At 43.0% G+C, this 21,226-nt stretch overlaps 1 protein-coding gene across 1 annotated transcript in view; it reads left to right on the forward strand.

Annotated features, from left to right (window-relative positions):
* LOC120516947 (eukaryotic translation initiation factor 3 subunit H-like) overlaps positions 1-21,226 on the forward strand; it is a 214,945-nt gene that overhangs the window by 156,823 nt on the left and 36,896 nt on the right. Inside the window, exons 3-4 of the mRNA XM_039738986.1 lie at positions 12,329-12,496; positions 20,506-20,605. Of these exons, the coding sequence (XP_039594920.1) occupies positions 12,329-12,496; positions 20,506-20,605 (268 nt within the window). The remainder of the gene's footprint in view (positions 1-12,328; positions 12,497-20,505; positions 20,606-21,226) is intronic.

Genomic DNA, 21,226 nt, shown 5'->3' on the forward strand with positions numbered 1-21,226 from the left:
GACAAAACCCCCCAACCCCCCCCCCCAAAAATCAATTTTACAGGAAAAATGACGCTCTAAAACATTATATGCCAGTGCCTGCAGGTGAGCTGACGCTCTAAAACCTGACATGGCTACTGGCATTACAGCGAGGGCAGTACTTACCTGCCCCTTGATTGGCTGTCTTCAACCCGTGAAACGTGCGGGGCGGAGACTTGAGCATGAGCACATGTGGTGCTTGTTCGAGTAGCGCCATGCTCCGAGCATATCGATGCTCGAGCCGAACATATGTTCGACCGAACATGCTCGCTCATCACTAGAAATAAACAGAGGAGGCACACAGATAAAGGCTTGGGGAAATCCCCGTATGCTGTCAGGCGGTCTGAGAAGTCTATCCAGACTGATACCAGATAATTCCAGAATGAATCAGACATTAGATACCACGAAGCAAGGTTTGATAGGACCTTTATGGTGAAATGGCCAGAAGTGATGTAGACAAATGAAATGAAGCTTGACGGAGATGACAACATAATCGGGGGCCGGAAATGAGGTCATCAGGAATGGACAGCAATTGAAATCATCGTGGTGGGACGGAAGGAGAAGCACTCATTGGTAGGAACACGGAAGTGGAACCGTCCATGAGAGTCAAAAAGGACGTCACCCTGGTGGACCTCTGAAAGGTGCGCTTTTTAAGCTGAATAAACGAGAGAGAGGCATTAGTACTTCTCGTTCTGTGGCACTTCGTTGAGCCCGCTGGCTGCCCCCTAATCGCGCATGTGTGTGACAACAGCTAATAATCAGTGGACACATTTATTTATTGTGTGCCGACCTTACAGCACCGTTGTGTCTGCCCCCCTTTGTGTCACAACCAATTAATGTACCACCTAATGGGGCAGCTGCTATACGAGGGGTACAGCGAGGACCACCGCAATCTGTCCTCCACCCCCTTTTTCCATTTTGCCACAAAACATCAGACAGTGGAGCTTCGCTTCTCTTCTGCTTCTGAGGTCCAAAGCACCCACATGTTCCTGCATTCTTTGCATTGTACTTCTGGATGAGCACTCATTGGTTGTCGACCACACAAACACACACACACACACACGGCTAAAGACAAAATCAAACCTGTCGTGGACAAATTCTGGTCATTCACTGGGGATGTCATGACTACAGCTGCTTCTGATTGGCTGGGATCTTGTAACTGAAGGGTACAACTGAAGATCGCAAGAAGAGCCGTCTATCGTGACGTGGCCTTAACCTGTACATCTTGGGACTCTGTGAGGAAACCTGGGTACCCAGAGGAGAGTCACGCGGACATTGGAAGATCATGCAAGGTCTGTGCAGGAATCACTTTAGTGCCACTCACATAGGCAGTAGTAAAATATAATTAAAAAAAAAAAAAAAATGTAAGCTACCAGTCTACAAGAAGACCAAAAGACTCAGATGAACACAGTAGGCGCTCTCCAACTGTAGGGACTTTTTGGGAACTCAAACTTTTGTAGAATTCTCATCATGGGAAATTGGGCCGTTAGCAGTTCCTGGTAGGTAGATCCCGGTACTTTTTTCAGCTCCTACTATTTAGCTCCTAGGGTATGCACTGTTCTTTCATCCAGGATCTATTGTGGGTGGGGCTCGGGTGAAGAACTGTGCTGATTGGTTAACCACAAGTGCTGATGCCATCTTAGTTTGGACTTTGGAGAGTTATCGGTGAAAATGGAGCGTCACACTTAACTGCTTCCCTGGTGTGCCGTGCCAGTTATGTCCCTGACTACACGTGATCTCTTCAAACAGTAAGGTGCAGGGGGCCCAATGTGGATTCTCGATTGTGCTGCATTGAGGTGCTTGGGGGGGTCACCTCATGTTCTCCCAATCACGGCACATTAAGGTGTAGGGGGATCCCCCCCGGATTCCTCTCTACACCGCATCACTCTTCTTTGCACATCCCATATTTTGCATAAAGCTTACTCCGTTGTGTGTGTGGTGGGGAACACAACATACAAAAGAGACCACGGACCCTAAGTGGCGTACATCGTACAGGAACTCATTGGTTCCTGAGAACAAGTTCCTAAAATGGGAAAACCGTTCACTGCTAGTAACCCAGTATGTCGTCAGCTTTCCCCCATAGTTGTGTCCTAGTCCCCCAGTCCTCAGCAGCCATGGCCATTGCAAAGTCTGAACAAAGCAGTTCACTTGGGAGTGGCGCCTTGACCAGTCAGCTCGACTCCCAGCACAACTCTCTAATCAAGACTCCAGTACGAGTGTTTGAGTTCGTATTTTTATTCTTGTTTGGGTCTCAAGCGAATGATGAATGAAGTTTAACGTATATGTGGCCAAGCTGAAATGAAATGAAAGTGGAGGGACAGTTGGATTTATAAGGAATTCTATTCTGTAGTTTCAAGTGGTCACTCGCAGGCTTTTGTGGATGAGATTCTGTGCAGCGAACTACCTAAAAATAACGAAGCTAAAATGTGTGCTGCTTTTATGGGTCTTACAAAGGCTCCTAGCATTTGTTTAAAAGTATGGAAGCTTCATAATGATAGAAGCACACTACAAATGAGACATATTTAGTTACTAATCACAGTTCTAGACTTTATATATAGTTTTATACAGTCGTTAGATGTTTTCTATTTATTCTTCTACTGTAAAATTATAGAAATTAAATACAGTAGTTATTAAAAAGCCTCTTTGTGTTACATGTGTGGAAGTGGTTCATTGTTTTTAAAGCCGATTTGGATTTTGTTGTATCTTTTGTTTTAATGACACAAATTAAGATTTATGAAAGAACAAGATGAATGTATATAGTTATCTGTTTATACAAAGCTACACGTCCCCAGTTGCCTTACTGACTGACTGACTGCCTGGCAAGACATTCTTGGCTCTTCACAAAAAAAAAAAAAAATACAAAAAACAATTTTTCTTTAGTGGGTCAGCCTCTGACGCCTACAAAATCTCAACCTCCCTGAGAAGTTTATATAATCGTGGAAAGATCACAATGGTGTTTTGCATTTAATAGTCGCGTCGTTAGTGCCGGTCTACAGCGACTGCAGAATAGCACCGATGCTATCAGGTTGTTCTGCAAGTTCATGGCATTGTGGGTCTAGTTAGACCATTATCTCAAGTTCATGTTTGTCATTGTGCCTCTCTTCAGAACAATTAATAATAAATGAATACCAACAAAATACACACAAAAAGTATACATTGCATGCAACCTATGTATATATTGTATTAAAATGTACATATATAGACACACATATACATACATATATATCTATCTATCTATCTATCTATCTATCTATCTATATATATATATATATATATATATATATATATATATATATATATACACTCACCTAAAGGATTATTAGGAACACCTGTTCAATTTCTCATTAATGCAATTATCTAATCAACCAATCACATGGCAGTTGCTTCAATCCATTTAGGGGTGTGGTCTGGTCAAGACAATCTCCTGAATTCCAAATTGAATGTCAGAATGGCAAAGAAAGGGGATTTGAGCAATTTTGAGCGTGGCATGGTTGTTGGTGCCAGTCGGGCCTGCCAAATTTCAGCCTTCTACCTACACGGGAAGTTGGAGAATTAGTGATGAGTCAGTCAGTCAGCGAGGGCTTTGCCTTTTATTAGTATAGATATATATATCTCTATTATAAAAGAAAATCTTGAGATGAGACTATTGCCAAGAGATTTTTTCAAGTCCTGCCCTCATATCAAGTATTTTCACTCCTGATCCTCTCACTTCTCATTGGTGTGAATGCTTTTGTCAGACGCTCTCTCAGCTCTTATAAATGTTTACGTTTTCCTCACTTTAAGTTCCCAATAAAAGATTTATTATGTCCAAATCTTATTGAAGAATTTCATCCCGAAGGGTTATCAACAGAAAAAATGAGTACACGCTAACCCTAGCACTAAGAAATGATGAAGTCAAATGAATTAACATGAAAATTGTTGATCGGTTTTGTGGTAAATTGGTTAAATGCATATCAGTAGACTCTGCTGAAACAGTTTGTGGTGATGATGCGGAAGATGAAAACATCAACTTACAATATCCCGTAGAATATGTATGGCCATTAACACCATCTGGTCTTCCACCGCACGAATTACTGTTGAAAGAAGGACGTATCGTAATGTTATTGTGTAATTTATGACTGAGTGATGGGCTGTGCAATAGGACAAGATTAGTTGTATTCAAAATTGGTCAAACAATTCTAACATGTAAAATTTTAACAGGCGACTAGAAGGGAATTGTAGTACATCATCTGGGATAACATGAGATACCAAAGGAGATGTTGATATGCCATTTGTATTAAAAACATTTACGGTTTCCTGTTAAAATAGTTTTTGCTATGACAATTAACAAAGCACAGGGACAAACATTTGAAAAAGTCGGTTTATTTATTAGTGAGAAAGAAACAAAATTCACTCATGGTCAGTTATACATTGCATTGTCACCATGAAAGTCCAAACACGAACTCAAAATTCAATGCGATCTTGGCGTAAATTTAATTCAAAAAATAGTTGTTACTGAAGTTTTACAGTAAAAGTGTAAGTTTAAAAGGTATTTGTATGTTCATTTCAAAGGCAAACAGAACAAAAACGTATAACACAATGAATACCTCTAACGCAACATGAAACAATTTTCTTTTAATTTATTACGTTTTACTATTTTTTACTGTGGTTAATTACTTGCTGTAATAGTTCTATTATGCATACGTAACTTCCCATGAAAATAACAATCTGTTTAAATTGTACACCTGCTTCCCCATATGCGAGCGGCAGATCTGCAAAGTGGCTAGCGCGAAGCATATTTAAAATGACAAAATTTTCAGCACCGCAACGTAATGTCATCCAAGACAGCTGCAGTGTCCAAAGTGCAAACCTAGCATACCCGCTGAACAGAAGTTCCCACAGGTATGACCTGATCAAAACAGATCTACACATGATTATATGACACATTGTACCATTGTGCCAGTTTTACAAAGCCTTTTTTGTGTAAAGAAATTAATTTCTTTCTGAAGTCTTGTGATGTTTCTCTTCTATGTGGTGCCATTATAGTCAGCATTGAAGAGGAGGGGATTTTGCTTGTTAAACACCACCGTGAATCATCTGTTATCTGGTGGTCACCTGTGTGGTGAATGTGAAAATGACATTGGGCTCATGGACACTGTCCTTGCCTTGGTTTAGTTTTTATTAATCAAATTGATTCCAGTATGTATAGAAATGTACTGAGAGGACTCTGTCATTATACACAGAAGTTAAATATGGTGCCCCGCAGGGCTCAGCACTGGGACCTTTACTGTTTTCATTTTACATTACTCCTCTGGGAACTATCATTAGAAAACATAGCATTAATTTGTACTCTTATGCAGATGACACCCAGTTATACGTTTGTTTTAGACCAAATGACGTTTCCCCAATGTTGCCCTTAATTAGATGTGTTAGTGAGTTAAAGGAGCAGATGGATGAGAAGGTCGTTGTCATTGAACACAGACGAAACAGAAAAGTTAATTATTGGAGGGAAGGATTTTGATTGCATCAATATTTTGTCTTTATTTAACTCCGTTGGAATCACCATCAGTTTCAGTGAATCAGTCTAGGCGTTCTCGTTGACGCCTGTCGTTTAAAGTGCACATTATAAAACTATCCATCTTAAAATGTTGGAAAATTAAGGTGTTCTTATAAATATACAGGATGTGGAGAACTTAATTCATGAATATTTCTACTGCAATGCGGTGTTCACTGTCTATATGACATTCGGTTAATTCAAAATGCCGCTGCAAGAATTTTTACAAGAACCAGAAAGTATAAACACATGACTCCAGTTCTCAAGTCCTTACACTGACTCCTGGTTAAGTTTAGGGCAGATCTCAAAATCCTTGGCGTTAAAGGATTGAGGAGCACATTGCATGTTGGTTTGTTCAGATTGCTTTGTCCTAGCAAGAGATATTACAGAATATCCGGGGCCTCTTTTCCTCTTCCTATAGATCAGCCATCGAGCTCTCTGGATGACTTGTGTTCTGTTATGTGTGTTGCATGTCCAATTTACCTACCAAGATTTCTTCCGTTTTTGTCCTATAATTTTTATTTTTTCTGGGAGTTTTTTCTTTTTTTTTTTAGGGTGTCAAGAACCTGTTAAAGGCCATCGAGGCACTCCTGGTGTGATTTTTGGCCCACACAAGAAGTAAATTGTTGTTGGTGTTGATGAGACTCTTCTGTTATTGAATTCCCATTACTTAGCTTTTTGTCAAGTGTTATTCTTTAGACCTTCATTGGGATGTTCTCATTTTTGCACCACCTCTTCTTCTTTTGGCTGCTCCCGTTAGGGGTTGCCACAGTGGATCATCTTCTTCCATATCTTTCTGTCCTTGTCATCTTGTTCTCTCACACCCATCACCTGCATGTCCTCACTCACCACATCCATAAACCTCCTCTTAGGCCTTCCGCTCCTCCGCTTATCTCACAGCTCTATCCTTAGCATCCTTCTCTCATTGTACCCAGCATCTCTCCTCTGCACATGTCCAAACCAACACAATCTCACCTCTCTGACTTTGTCTCCCAACCGTCCCACCTGAGCTGACCCTCTAATGTCCTCATTTCTTATCCTGTCCATCCTCGTCACACCCAATGCAAATCTTTAACATCTTTAACCCTGCCATCTCCAGCTCTGTCTCCTGTGCCACCGTCTCCAGCCCATATAACACAGCTGGTCTCACTACCGTCCTGTAGACCTTCCCTGTCACTCTTGCTGATACCTGTCTGTCACAAATCACTCCTGACACTCTTCTCCAGCCATTCCACCCTGCCTGCACTCCATTCTTCATTTTCTCTTCCACAATCCCCATTACTCTGTACTGTTGATCCCAAGTATTTAAACTCATCCACCATCACCAACTCTACTCCCTTCATCCTCACCATTCCACTGACCTCCCTCTCATTCACACACATGTATTTTGTCTTGTTCCTACTGACCCTCATTCCTCTCCTGTCATATCTTCACCTCTCCAGGGTCTCCTCAACCTGCTCCCTACTATTGCTCCAGATCACAATGTCATCAGCAAACATCACAGTCCACCATAGTCCTGCCTAATTTCATCTGTCAACCTGTCCATCACCACTGCAGATAAGAAAGGGCTCAGAGCCGATCCCTGATGTAATCCCACCTCCGTCACTCCTACTGCAGACCTCACCACGGTCACACTTCCCTTGTTCATATCCTGTACAACTCTTACGTACTTCTCTGCCACTCCCGACTTCCTCATACAATACCACAGCTCCTCTCGAGGCCCCCTGTCATATGCTTTCCCAAGGTCCACAAAGATGCAATGCAACTCCTTCTGGCCTTCTAATTTTTGCACCCTAGTCTTAAATCATTTTGTTTATCAAAAAAATAATTAATTTTTATTTTGTTGTACTGACAAATCTGATTTTGCAACCAATACACCAGATCTGCCAGACTGTTTGCTCGAATGAAAGAATTCCTTCTGAAGGGAGACGGTCTTTTGGGGTGTACTCATGTATGCCGAGTGCTGTATCCCTTATTCTAATCTCATATGCCCTATAAAATGCCATGTGGTGGTGCACACTGTTAATGGTGCTTCATAAAATAAAGATTGATTGATTGCTCAAACCCTGATTAACGGTTTTCGACTAGGAGGCCTTGTAAAAGCTTTCCTTTGGAATTTATAATGCCAAGTACGTGTTCTGCAAGGTGAAGTCGGCAAGTACCGAGCAGGGTAATGTTTAAAGAAGTGACATTGTCCCCCTCTGAAGGGACACTGCACACAGTCTACTTTCAGGCTACCTGGCTCAGGCCTGTTTCTCATCACACTGTATATTCAGAGCAGCCTGCACTGTGTCAAAGTTATTTTAAGCCAGAGACTTCTTTTTCCCTCACTCTCTCTCTGTAATTATAAAGGGCTTTCAAGTTAAAGAGAAACTCGGCCATCTTTAGTGAAGTCTCCCACAGGCTGTGAAAGGCCGTAGCCCTCTGATGAAGAACTTCAACTGCTTCACCTCAGGCGGTGGTGTGAGGAAGCACTTCTTGATCTGGCGAGGTACCACCGGCGTGCTCGGGTCAACCTGTACTTAATAACTGGTGCTCTCAATCGTAACCTTTTTTTTTTTTTTTTCTCTGCCCGCTCTTCAGACTACCTTTTGTAGTTACGGTTCCAAGAAAATGTGAAAAGTAGCAGACGTCGTCCAGATTATTTTTTAAGCAGGAAGCCCAACATGAAAGCATGTCCTGATTCTTATTTTCACTCACCTGCTTGCCAAGTATGGCAGGTTGAGCTCATTTAGGAAAGCCGTGTGATTTACTGTAAAATGGCGCGGCGAGCATTCGGCCCGATCAGGTTTATTTATTCATTTTTTTTAACATCCTTGTGTTGTAAATTATTCATCGCTCAAATCCGACACTTTGATGTTCAGTGCATTTTTACCATTTACATCTTCAAGTCTGACCTCCGCGGAGTTCATTTTGGTGTAACTATAAAAGTCGAACTTTATTGTAGTGCTTGAATAAATTAGAGACTTACTTTAAACACAATATTTCACAAATCAAGTAACCAGTGGCTTCCTGTGCTGCTGCTGTGGCCTGAACGTCTACCCCCCCCCTTCATATTACAGTTTTGAGAAACAAAGAAGCTTCTGTGTAAAATCACAAGAGATTATGGAGGGGTTTTATTTAATTTATTTATTTATTTTTTTATGTTTTCTCTGTTCACAAGAACATTATACATGACAGAGGCTAAATGCTTAAGTGAGAGATTGATGCATTTTCAATATGCGGCCTGCTTTCTGCATTAAAACCACGAGGCCGACTTTAGTGCTTGGGTTGCCTTGACAACATGTTCTGTGAATTTGGTGTTCAATACAGAAACCTCAACCCGACCACGTTGAAGGTTTTTAGGCACATTGGGAAATGAAAGTAAATAAATTAATAAATAAAACTCACTTTTTTTTTTTTGATCTTGCCGTGTGCCTTTTACAAGTTCGGTTTGCCTTTTTTTTTGTACTAATCCCTGCTCACTTTTTCAATCAAATTCATCAGCACATTTAGCAGTTTCAACGTGGGCCTGTAGAGAAAACTGTGGACAACTTTTAAACCTTCTGGTCATGAGGAGAGTAGTGACACTCAATGTGTGTTCACACTGTAACCACCAGGGGGTGCCACTGAGCACCAGACCACAGACACGGCCGTGCCCAACACGATTACTGTCCTATTTCAGCCGGCATGTCCTCCCCTGACTGGGGTTCAGAGTCGTGTTTTTGGTCTGTTGTGTCTAATTTTGTATCATTTATGATTTCTTTGACATATCTTATATATAAATGTCTACGCGTGGAAGTATGTGTGTGTGTCTGTCTATCCGGCCTGGAAGTGGGAGGCAGTGTCGGGGTAAGGGCTCTGCCTCTGAGGAGACAGAAACTCACTCAGCCGCTAATACACAAGCGATGCCAGCACATTGGCAAAACGAAACCTCTGAAGAAAGATAGTCACTTAGCCGCTAACTTCAGCAAAACAATATCCCTTTTACTTTTCCTCCTGCCACTAATACACAAGGCGAGGCGAGCATGTTGGCAAAATGAAACCTCTGAAGAGGGAGTCACTCACTTATCCACTATTACAGTCGCTTAGCTGCAAATACACAAGTGATGCAAGCACATTGGGAAAACGAAACCTCAGAAGAAAGACAAAGTCGGTTAGCCGCTAATACACAAGCGAGGCGAGTACGTCGGCAAAACGAAACATCAGAAGAAAGACAAAGTCGGTTAGCCGCTATTATAAAGTATGGCGAGCACATAGGCAAAATGACACCTCTGTAGAAAGAGTCACTCGCTTAGCCGCTATTACAGAAGCGTGAAAAGCACGTTGGCAAAAGGAAACCTCCTGACAAAACACAAAGTCGCTTAGCCGCTAATACACAAGCGATGCGAGCACATCGGCAAAACGAAACCTCAGAAGAGGGAGTCACTCGCTTATCCACTATTACAGTCGCTTAGCTGCAAATACACAAGTGATGCAAGCACATTGGCAAAACGAAACCTCAGAAGAAAGGCAAAGTCGCTTAGCCGCTAATACACAAGCGAGACGAGCACATCGGCAAAACGAAAACTCTGAAGAGAGAGTCACTCGCTTATCCACTATTACAGAAGCGTGGAAAGCACGTTGGCAAAACGAAACCACCTGACAAAACACAAAGTCGCTTAGCCGCTAATACACAAGCGATGCGAACACATTGGCAAAACGAAACCTCAGAAGAGAGAGTCACTCGCTTAGCCGCTATTACAAAGCATGGTGAGCACGTCAGCAAAATGACACCTCTGAAGAAAGACAAAGTCGGTTAGCCGCTAATACACAAGCAAGATGAGTACGTCGGCAAAACGAAACCTCCGAAGAGAGAGATGCCCAGAGGAGTTCCATTCAATGACCTGACATTGCTACATTCTGCCAATTTCAAAAGTTTCTAGGACCCCGGGCCTTTTACAGCACGAGCTCACACAGCTAGTGATGTGTTTTGTTTCTCTGTGTGTTACTTCGTGAGTGGTATTGACCTAGGTTGTGGCCCATGTTGCTTTGTGGTTGGTTCCCCAAGGGGCTGTTCTGCAATGGCCAAGTCAAAGCCCAGATCTGAATCCCACCAAGGTGTAGTGAGGGGTGATTTGTACGTGCTGGACACCCCTCAAACATCAGACAGCTGCGGGGAAGACTCCCAGTCGGTGTCAGAGACTGCTAGACAGTTCTGGAAGTTGGCAACTTCATGGGCCAATACCAGCTTTTAAAGCCAACGGGGGTGGGCCTTACTTTTTCCACAAATGGAAATGGTGTATTTGTTCATTTTTTGCTTAGTATATTATTTGCAAAGTCAATATTTCGTTGCTCTTTGTAGTTGCGTCATCTTTATCTAAAGATACTGTCTGAATGGCTAACAAATCTTGATACGTCACATCATATGTCAGCTCTTTGAGGGCTGTATAATTTTCCAAAAAACTCAGATTTCTGAAATGCACACAAAGCAATGGTTTCACACACAAACCAACACAAAACACCTGTTGTTGCGGGTATGGCTGCCGTCGGTGCCTATTCATCATTTCTGGCAGGAGCAGCTGCTGTGCTGGGTTGGCATGATGGCCAGCAGGATTACACAGCAGGCCGGCTGCCTGTCCGTCTTTGTGTGGCAGTGGCAGTGCAATGCAATGTGGTTTGCACCTCTTGTCATTGGAAGTGGTGGTCCCCCCAGGCGAATGTTACCGTAGGCGCATCAGCTACTCAAACGTTTCCGGCGCCACATCAGCTGGGGGACTAGTCAATTGTTGCTGGTACCTAGCTTTCATTTTCGATCTCCATCCCCAGATCACTTGCATCAAAATCAGAATCCGACAAGTCGCAGTCCGATTTAGTGATAATGTGCAGAACGTCGTCCACGGAGTATTTGGCTTTGCGCATTCGCTTTGCCATTTCCACATGCTGGGAATCGGGGACAAATCAACGAAGCTAACTTTCTTCCAAACTAAGACGTAACAGCGAGTTTTGTCACCATTTACAGCTGATTACTGTACTCTACACCTGAATTTTGACAAAAGTCTACATCCGCCCTGAAAGAGTTAAACGAGACTGCAACATTTCAATGGGTGTACTTACTTATTCACGTAACTGTCAGCGTTGATCGAGGGAAAGACAGAACTGCCAGACCACCCTATTGAATTGTATAGTAAAAAAACTGAAAATAACAAGTGCTTGATAGCACGATATATTAACAAAATAATTTTTTAGCCATTGGCTTCATATCGATGGGCTCTGGAGAGCAATCCAGTCTCCTAGGGTAGGAGCTCCATAGTGCGGCTAACTGATCTTCTGAATGAGACCCTTCCTCGCTTTTACAGCTCCTGGACCCAACTGTCCTCAATGGGTGTCTTCTCTGAGCTGATAGAAGAGAAAGAGAGTCAGCAGTGATGCCCCCTGGTGTCCTGGGGTGGTAGTGATTACCTCAGCCGAGCCCGGCAGGTGACCCTCAGACGCGCCGGTGTGACGTTCTTTTTATTGAAGTGTATTGAATGGAATCCTACAAATTGTAAAGATTGGCTGAGCTTTGATATGTCAAACCATGCCATGGGGTGTATTTACTTTTTCGCGTGACCGTACTAAGACAATTGGCTTGGTTTCTTGTCTTGGGTAGCACAAACTTAATGAACAGTGCAGACAAAGCGCAGAATGTGTCCTCTCATTACGTTGCGTTTCCACCTTTTGCTAAGAATTGTGCCCTGACTTCTCAAATTTAAGCTCAAGTGATATTCACGAAGCATTGCAGCGCAACTCAATTCTTTGTCGTCTTTTTCTTTGCAGTTCAGTACCAGATGGAAATGATGAGAAGCCTGCGCCACGTGAATATTGACCATCTCCATGTTGGCTGGTATCAGTCCACCTACTACGGATCATTTGTCAGCCGTGCCCTTCTGGACTCTCAGTTCAGCTACCAACATGCAATTGAGGAATCTGTGGTTCTCATTTACGGTAAGCCAGGGTTTTCTTTCTCTTTTCATTAAAAGTATTTGCGTTACACCATTTCCAGCCCGCTCTTCCCGTCTCTTTTCTGTATTTTCGACACTCCTACCTCGAAGGGTAATCTTGGCAGGCTCTTCCAAGTAAATACCAACCCAGTGTCTGCTGTAGCCTCAGCAGCGGCTCAGTCTAGACAGGGTTTCCTTCTTTATGTTTATTTTTCTTGCTATCAGAGCCCTGATGTGTACATTTTGGAATGCCTGAGTAGCTGCTTCATTTTTATTCCTCCTTCCACCAGCCCTCCTCCCCAGCAGCCTTAAACTGATGGCTTGTGGAATGGAATAAGACCAGATGTCTAGCAAAATGCGGAAAAAAAATAAAATAAAAAATGAACCCGAGAGTCTGGCTCAGTACGTGACCCAACAGATATGATACGTTTGGCCACTTCCTGCCCCCAAATCACCGCTCCTTTCATATCTCTCTCCTCTTTGGATAAGGGGGCGGGAGGGGGGGCAGAAAGAGTGCTTTTAAAATAAGCACAAAGAGACTCCGTTATCCACATTTATTTTCCTTCATGGAGAACGTTTCTGTGTTTCTTATAAGGCAGATGTTCTGTATTCAGGACTTTAACCGAAAGTATCGGGTCAAGTCAAATCAGGGAGTATGCACTGGTTCAGCACGTTGCCACACCCACCACACGATGAAACATCTCAGGATCCTGGTTGGCAACCCCCCTGGCAGACACACAGTTCAGTCCTACCCACCGAAAATGACCCTCTATCTGCAGCAGCCTGGTGTTACGTGGGCGACCCCTTGGCCTGGTCCAGCCACTGGCGTCCCCAACAATGAGGATCTTACGATCTGGATCACCCATAGGTAATCGCACCACATGGCCATAGTGCTGTAACTAACGCTCCCTTCACAATGCAGGTCATGTGCCTCATTCGGGACTCCATGAGCAACACAAAGTCAAACCAACGGTAGGTAGCCAAGGATTTTCCGGTGAGACACAGAACCAAAGGAATCCAATCTTCATCTCAGGTCACTGGATAGCGTCCAATTCTCGCAACCATATAGCAAGACAGGAAGCACCAGGACTCTATTAAGACTTGGACCTTCATCCTTTTGCAGAGATATCGGGAGCGCCATACACCCCTTTATGACCTCATGACCCCCCATGCTCTCCCAACCCGTTTACTGACTTCATAGGGAGAGTCACCAGAGACGTGAATGTCATTGCCAAGGTAAGTAAACCTCTCGATGACGAGGTCAAAACTCTCTCGGTACACGTGGTATATTATTTACAGTATTTTACAACAACAACAACAACATTTATTTATCTAGCACATATTCATACAAAAAAAATGTAGCTCAAAGTGCTTTACAAAATGGAGAATAGAAAAATAGAAGACACAGTAAAAAATAAAAATAAGTCGACATTAATTAACATAGAATAAGTAAGGTCCGATGGCCAGGGTGGACAGAAAAAACAACTCCAGACGGCTGGAGAAAAAATAAATAAAATCTGTAGGGATTCCAGACCATGAGACCGCCCAATCCCCTCTGGGCAATCTACCTAACATAAGTGAAACAGTCCTCTTTGTATTTAGGGTTCTCATGGAAGGACTTGATGATGATGGTCACGTAGACTTTAATGTAAAACATACTCGTCACATTTCCATCATCAATACTTGACAAAATAAAATTTAGCATTCTGCATCTGAAAGCACATGTGAGCAACGTAGCCTCGACACGGCCTCTTAAAATGCCTGGGAAGGTCTGCATCACTGCCTGCTAATGAAGGCTCTGATTATCGTTTCTACTACTCTATGGTGCTGGGAATGTGTTTCTGGTACAGATGTGCCCAACACTGGAGCACCCCGAGGAACGGGCCTGTCGGCTTTTCTCTTCGCTCTAACAATAAATAGAACAACAGGTCCAGGTCACTTGCAGACATTCTCAGGTGATTCCGCACTGATGGGGTCTACTGATAAGGAAGGGGAATGACACAGAGGAGACGAGTCACGGGGAGAACTTTGAGAACTGTATGCAACTCAACATCAGCAGAACCAAAGAACTGGTGGTTGACTTTTACCACATCAGAGAGTGCATAATGAGGTGGTCGACTCCTATAAGTACTTGGAGGTCCACGTCAATGTTAGTTAGTTAGTTTGGTCTCGGAACACAGAGGAACTATTTAAGAAGGGCCAGAGCAGGCTCCTGTAATGTGGGGAAGTGACATCCTTCACATCTTCTACAACTCTATGAAGTCCAATGTTGTGTGCTGGGCTGGTAACATCACTTCAAGAGAGGCCCGCTAAATCAACAGGCTCAGTCATGGGAAGCACTCTGGACCCCCCTGGAGGTCATAGTGAAGTAGAGAAAGAAAACCAAAGTGAGTACCATTGTGAACAATGCTGCACTGCCAAGTCAGAACATTTTGTTTGTTTTAATTTTCTTAGTCTAAAGTCATTGTTTGATGGAGAAGTATAGAGAAGGCCAGAAGGAGTTGCATTGCGTCTTTGTGGATCTGGAGAAAGCATATGATAGGGGTCCTCGAGAAGAGCTGTGGTATTGTATGAGGAAGTCGGGAGTGGCAGAGAAGTACGTAAGAGTTGTACAGGATATGAACGAGGGAAGTGTGACAGTGGTGAGGTCTGCGGTAGGAGCAATGAAGGTGGGATTACATCAGGGATTGGCTCTGAGCCTTCTTATTTGTAATGATGATGGACAGGCTGACAGACGAGATTAGACAGGAGTCCCCATGGACTGTGATGTTTGCTGATGACATTGTGATCTGTAGCGATAGTAGGGAGCAGGTTGAGGAGACCCTGGAGAGGCGGAGATATGAGAGGAGAGGAATGAGGGTCAGTAGGACCACCATGACAGAATACATGTGTGTAAATGAGAGGGAGGTCAGTGGAGTGGTGAGGATGAGGGGAGTAGAGTTGGTGAAGGTGGAGGAGTTTAAATACTTGGGATCAACAGTACAGAGTAATGGAGATTGTGGAAGAGAAGTAAAAAAGAGTGCAGGCAGGGTGGAGAAGAGTGTCAGGAGTGATTTGTGACAGACGGGTATCAGCAAGAGTGACAGGGAAGGTCTGCAGGACGGTAGTGAGACCAGCTATGGTATATGAGCTGGAGACGGTGGCACAGGAGACAGAGCTGGAGGTGGCAGAGTTAAAGATGTTAATGATTTGCATTGGGTGTGACGAGGATGGACAGGATTAGAAATGAGGACATTAGAGGGTCAGCTCAGGTGGGACGGTTGGGAGACAAAGTCAGAGAGGTGAGATTGTGTTGGTTTGGACATGTGCAGAGGAGAGATGCTGAGTATAATGAGAGAAGGGTGCTAAGGATAGAGCTGTGAGATAAGAGGAGGAGAGGAAGGCCTAAGAGGAGGTTTATGGATGTGGTGAGAGAGGACATTCAGGTGATGGGAGTAACAGAACAAGATGACGAGGACAGAAAGAGATGGAAGAAGATGATCCGCTGTGGCGACCCCTAATGGAAGCAGCCGAAAGAAGAAGTCCATAGTCATTGTGGGGTGTGTGTGTGTGTGTATATATTTACTTATTTATTTGTTTATGTAATTATCTATTTATAGAGCTTCTGTTAAAAAACAGATATCCCCCTGGGGACAAATAAAGATCTGTCTGTCTGTCTATCTTGACAAGAAGGTTGGAATTACCCTCCCCATATGTTTTGGGACAAAGACATTTTTTTTCCCCTTGAACTTCCCCCTCTGTCCCACAGTTTGAAATTTCAAATCAAACAATTCAGATGTCATTAAAGTGCACATTGCAGATTTTCATTTAAGGGTCCTTGCACACATTTCCGTTGCACCACTTTTTTTTTCACTTCATTTAGACCCGTTTGTATGTCTGTCCGCCTTCTCTCATCGCTCTAAGTATCAGAGTTTACTTGTGGTGCCGATTTTATTAGCGCAAATCCGAGAGAGACTCATCGGGCTGCAGGGCCCTCCTCACTTACACGTCTGCCTCGGGGCGTAACCTTAACTCTGCTTAGCTAGCGAACGAGAGAACTACTTCACGGATTTAGATCTTTTTTTTTTTAATCTATAATTTACTTGAACATTCCAGTTGATTTTGCGACTTCTCTCACCGCGCTAAGAATCAGAGGTCACTTGCAGGAGTGATACATTCACGCTAATCCAAAGCCACGGAGGATGACTAGTCTGAAATAAAAGATGAAATCACTGCACATTTTGGTGTAACCAACGTACCAAGGAAACACTTCATGATTTTGCTTTGCACAAGAAGAAGAAAAGTGGGATCCTGTGCGTCTTCAGCAGCTCAGCGTCTGCCGGGTGTAAATTCACTTTCTGGGGGGTTCATGCCAGTGTTTTAATTTCATAAGTTAGCATGGCAACTTTCTTATGTCTTTGTATAGAAGCGAACAATTGCTGCTGTGGCATTTTTAACAGTTTATGTTTAAGAGACTTCATTTAAGCTCCTTTTGGGAGAGGGATTAACGTTTTTTTGGCTCAGTCTGTGGCTTGGGTAGAAATTTCAGCCTCGTGGAAGTTTAGTATTCTAACACACAGTGCAAGCAGAGCCTGGAGATTTAGAATTGATCACTTTAGTATAACCAAGACCAGAGATGTACTTTTTATAACCTTTTATCATGACTAATCATTAAATCAATTTTGTTTAAATTAAAAGGCACCTGGAAGAAAATTACTTCAATTAATTTGGTCCCTGAAAGGGAATAACAGTTTATGTTCATAGTGGTAAATAATCAGAAAAAGTTTTAAAAAATTAAGGCACCAGCCTGGTTTTCTTATTACAAATCGTAAATATTCTGGACAAACATCTGCTTTAAAATGCTCAAATAATCATTTTTGAACTTGTGTTTTTTGTAAACATCTAATTCATAGGAAAAAGCTTTTGTTGAGAAGCGAATGAGGATTTTTTTGTAAAATAAAGTTCCATTTCCTCCACATAATCTATGCATCAATGCACAAAGTTAAAGTAAAGCCAACTCTCTGTGGCTCTGCGTACGCCAGAGTAGCGTCGATCAGTGAAATGCGACATAGCATTTTGTTGCAGTGGGTTCGTCTGTGACTTTGCTTGTTGTATTTTTCCCCTCAAAATCTGCCAGACAGACATTTTTCCCTCATGCCCATGATGCTTTGCAAGGCCAGTGTGACATCACAAAGCTATTGCAGCCAACATTGGATGAGGAGGTCACTATTCGATTCGTGTCACCAAAACACAAAACTTTCCCGTGTGCGTACCCCACCTCACACTTTACAGCGCTGCTTGATCTGCTTTGCGTGTGTCGGAATGATTTACGGCGCTTATGGCGTCACCATCCAATCAGTGCTCTACCTGAATTTGCACCTTGCATGCATTGAAAACAAAAATGAAACTTGCATTTGAATGGTACATTAGATGTCCATAATGAGAATACCATATTTACGTGTGTACCACGTGTACATTCTTTCCCGAAAATTAGCATTAGAAAATCAGGTGCGGGTCATACACAAGGAAATTTAATTCTCTAATTTTTACTTCTGCTGCTTGGGCTCGCTTGCTCGCGCTCTGTCTCTCTCGCTCTTGTTTTTGAATCAGTTTGGCGTCGTCATTCAGCATGGATAGTACCAAGCGTTTACGCTCCATCACGGTGGGAGAGAAACTAAAAGTGATCTTGGAAGCAGAGAAGATAGGAAATTGGGCAGCAGGTCGCAAGTACGGTATTTCAGAGTCATGTGTTCGAGATTGGCGATGGAAGAAAAAAAAAAAACTTTCGTCATGCAACAAAAACAAAACGGTATTTCGCAGAAAACGTGCCCTAAACGCTTCCTATACAATCACATTGTGCGTCATACACAGGGCAAAACGATTTTTGCGATTTTGTTTGTAAAAATTAGGGAGCGTGTCTTACACAAGGGTGCGTGGTACGTGAGTAAAAACGGTATTATGAAAATGCTTCATTATTCTGCATTGATTTCTTGTACATTATGTTGTCACCGCTGGTGTAGCACCCGGCCGTGTAGTGACAGCCCTTCAAGTATATAACACTGATCCCTTGCATCACAGGCTCTATGGGTGTGTGTTAGTCGTAGTGCTTGGAGCTTAGGAGACGCAGAGAGAGATAAAGGAGCCGGAGTATTGGTGTGATGGTGCAGTGGTTAGAATGGCTGCCTGTCGACTCAGGTCACATTTCTGGCCACTGTAATCATTATGGCATAATAGGCAAACCCTTCTCTAGACCTTAAGGACTTGCAATCAACTCAAACACTAGTTCAGTTTCACCTCTCGGCAAACATTTCCTTGATTTCGGTGAAATCAAAAAAAATTCCCCGAAAATTTCTACATTTTGGAAGAACATGAGGCGAAGCAAGTTCAGGAGGGTTCACACGTCGCTACTGAAGAGGTGCCATCATGTTAAGTGGAGAATTAACCAATGACTGTGCTCTTGACCGATGATGAGTAGGGTGGAGACGGGTCTTCCATCCCTTCCCAGACTTACAAGCATGTAAAATGTTCTTTCTGAAGGCCCCAGAGAGATCTTTCAATCTTAGCATGGTGATAATACACACTTTAGACCAAACAAACAGTAAGAGTGTTCAGACAAGATCCTCTAACGACATTCTGATCATTTTAGCTGATTCTTATTCGAGGCAGTGGTAAATGTCGGGATGGGTCCACTTTTTCACGTAGGCGGAGTGGTGGCTCTGAGGCTAGGGATCTGCACTGGCAATTGGAAGATTGCCGGTTTGAATTCTGTAAATGCCAAAAGGGACTCTGCTCTGTTGGGCTCTTGAGCAAGGTCCTTAACCTGCAATGGCTGAGCGCTTTGAGTAGTGAGAAAAGTGTTATATAAATGCAAAGAATTATTATTATTATTACGTATAAAACTTCGTTAAAATTATACAATGGATTATGCCACCTTTACTCCTTAGGACAAATAAAAGTTCTGTCCATCCATCCAGTCTGTCTCAGTCCTCGAGTTCTTTGTGGCGTCCTCTGTCACACCTTCAGTCTGTCCTTCAGGCTCCAGGATGTGGCGCTGCTGTGGAGAACACCCTGCATGGCTCCTGTTCCAAAGAAGGCAGATGCCTCTTCACCTAATGACTATAGACCAGTGGCACTTGCTTCTCTCATCATGAAGACCTTTGAGTTGGCTGGTCCTGAGAAATTTTTGCCCTCTCGTGGTAGACCACCTGGACCCACTGCAGTTTGTCTCTTAGTCAAAGATTGGAGTGGAAGATGCAATGATCGGTCTGCTCCACAAGCATTTCTGTCACCTGCACAAAGCTGGCTGCACGGTGAGGATTGTATCTTTTGGTTTCTCTGGTGGCTTCAATACAATTCAGCCATCTCCGTTAAGGGGTTATCTCAGAAATATGCAGGTGGATGAGCCGAGCCTGTGGTATCCTTGATGATGGACTACTGGTCGGGCAGACTTGAGGACTGTGTGAGTAACACTGGAGCACCACAAAGAATAGGCCTGTCACCTGTTCTTTTCACTTTTAATAGAGCAACACGTCGTTTCACCTGCAGAACCCCCCGGCCCTTCTGGTCTAGGAGCTATAAGGCACTCCTGCAAGATGGCGTCTCATTCAGGTGGTGTGCCACCCGCGTTACAGAGCTCCGAACCCTGAAGCCCGACCGCTTTTCAGAGCCTTTACAACTTCAGCCAAGGGCTAATTTTTGCTTATGTCACTTTATTGTGCCATCGAGCGCCTGTTATTTCCAGTTTCTTCATTATCTGTGTAAACAGGGTGGCCCAGTTGGCACCTCAGCATTTCCTCTTGACTCGTCGTCATAGACTGATGACACTGTGCATTTTGATTCTGATGAGTGCTCCATTTATCTAAATAACGCTTTACATGAAATTCATGTTTATATACAGTAGTCACTTTTGGCAACAAGAAGCATTAAAGACTGTAAACTTGTGTATATTAATAAAATGTGGTGTTTACTTCTCTGTAATATGTTTTTTAAGTTTTAATTAAAAAATAATAGTAATTTATATTTTCTTTGGCACAGATCCCATTAAGACTGCTCAAGGCTCTTTGTCGCTGAAGGCTTACAGACTTACACCAAAGTTAATGGAAATCTGCAAAGAAAAGGATTTTACTCCCGAAGGGTAAGCATCGGTGAAAGCAAATCAAAGCAGTTAACACTTAAAAATGAATCTCCATTGTTAGCATGTGTGTAATTTATTTTGCTTAAGGCCTGTCAGATGCCATCATTTTTCCAAACGTGTGTGTGTGTGTGTGAGTTCATTTACTTGCTGATTCAAATCGGACCCTGTGTAGGTGTGTGCATGAGTGGGCGTGGAATGGGGGTCCCCTGACTAGAAATACACTGGGTTATGCAGGTTTGATAATGTTACCACAGTGCCGTGAAAAAGTATTTGCCCCCTTGCTGATGTTTGTCACACTTAAATGTTTCAGATCATCAAACAAATTTAAATATTAGACAAAGATAACCCAAGTAAAAGCAAGTGATAATTTTATTTATTAAGGATAAAAACAAGCTGTCTAAACCTACATGGCCCTATGTGAAAAAGGAATTGCCCCCTAAACATAACAACTGGTTGTGCCACCCTTAGCAGCAACAACTCCATTCAAGCGTTTGTGAGAACTGCCAATGAGTCTTTCACATCACTGTGGAGGAATTTCGGCCCACTCTTCTTTGCAGAATTGTTTCAATTCAGCCCCATTAGGGGGTTTCCAGGCATGAACCTCTTTTATAAGGTCATGCC

The sequence above is a fragment of the Polypterus senegalus genome, chromosome 16 (genome assembly GCF_016835505.1).
Source record: "Polypterus senegalus isolate Bchr_013 chromosome 16, ASM1683550v1, whole genome shotgun sequence".
Lineage (NCBI taxonomy): Eukaryota > Metazoa > Chordata > Cladistia > Polypteriformes > Polypteridae > Polypterus > Polypterus senegalus.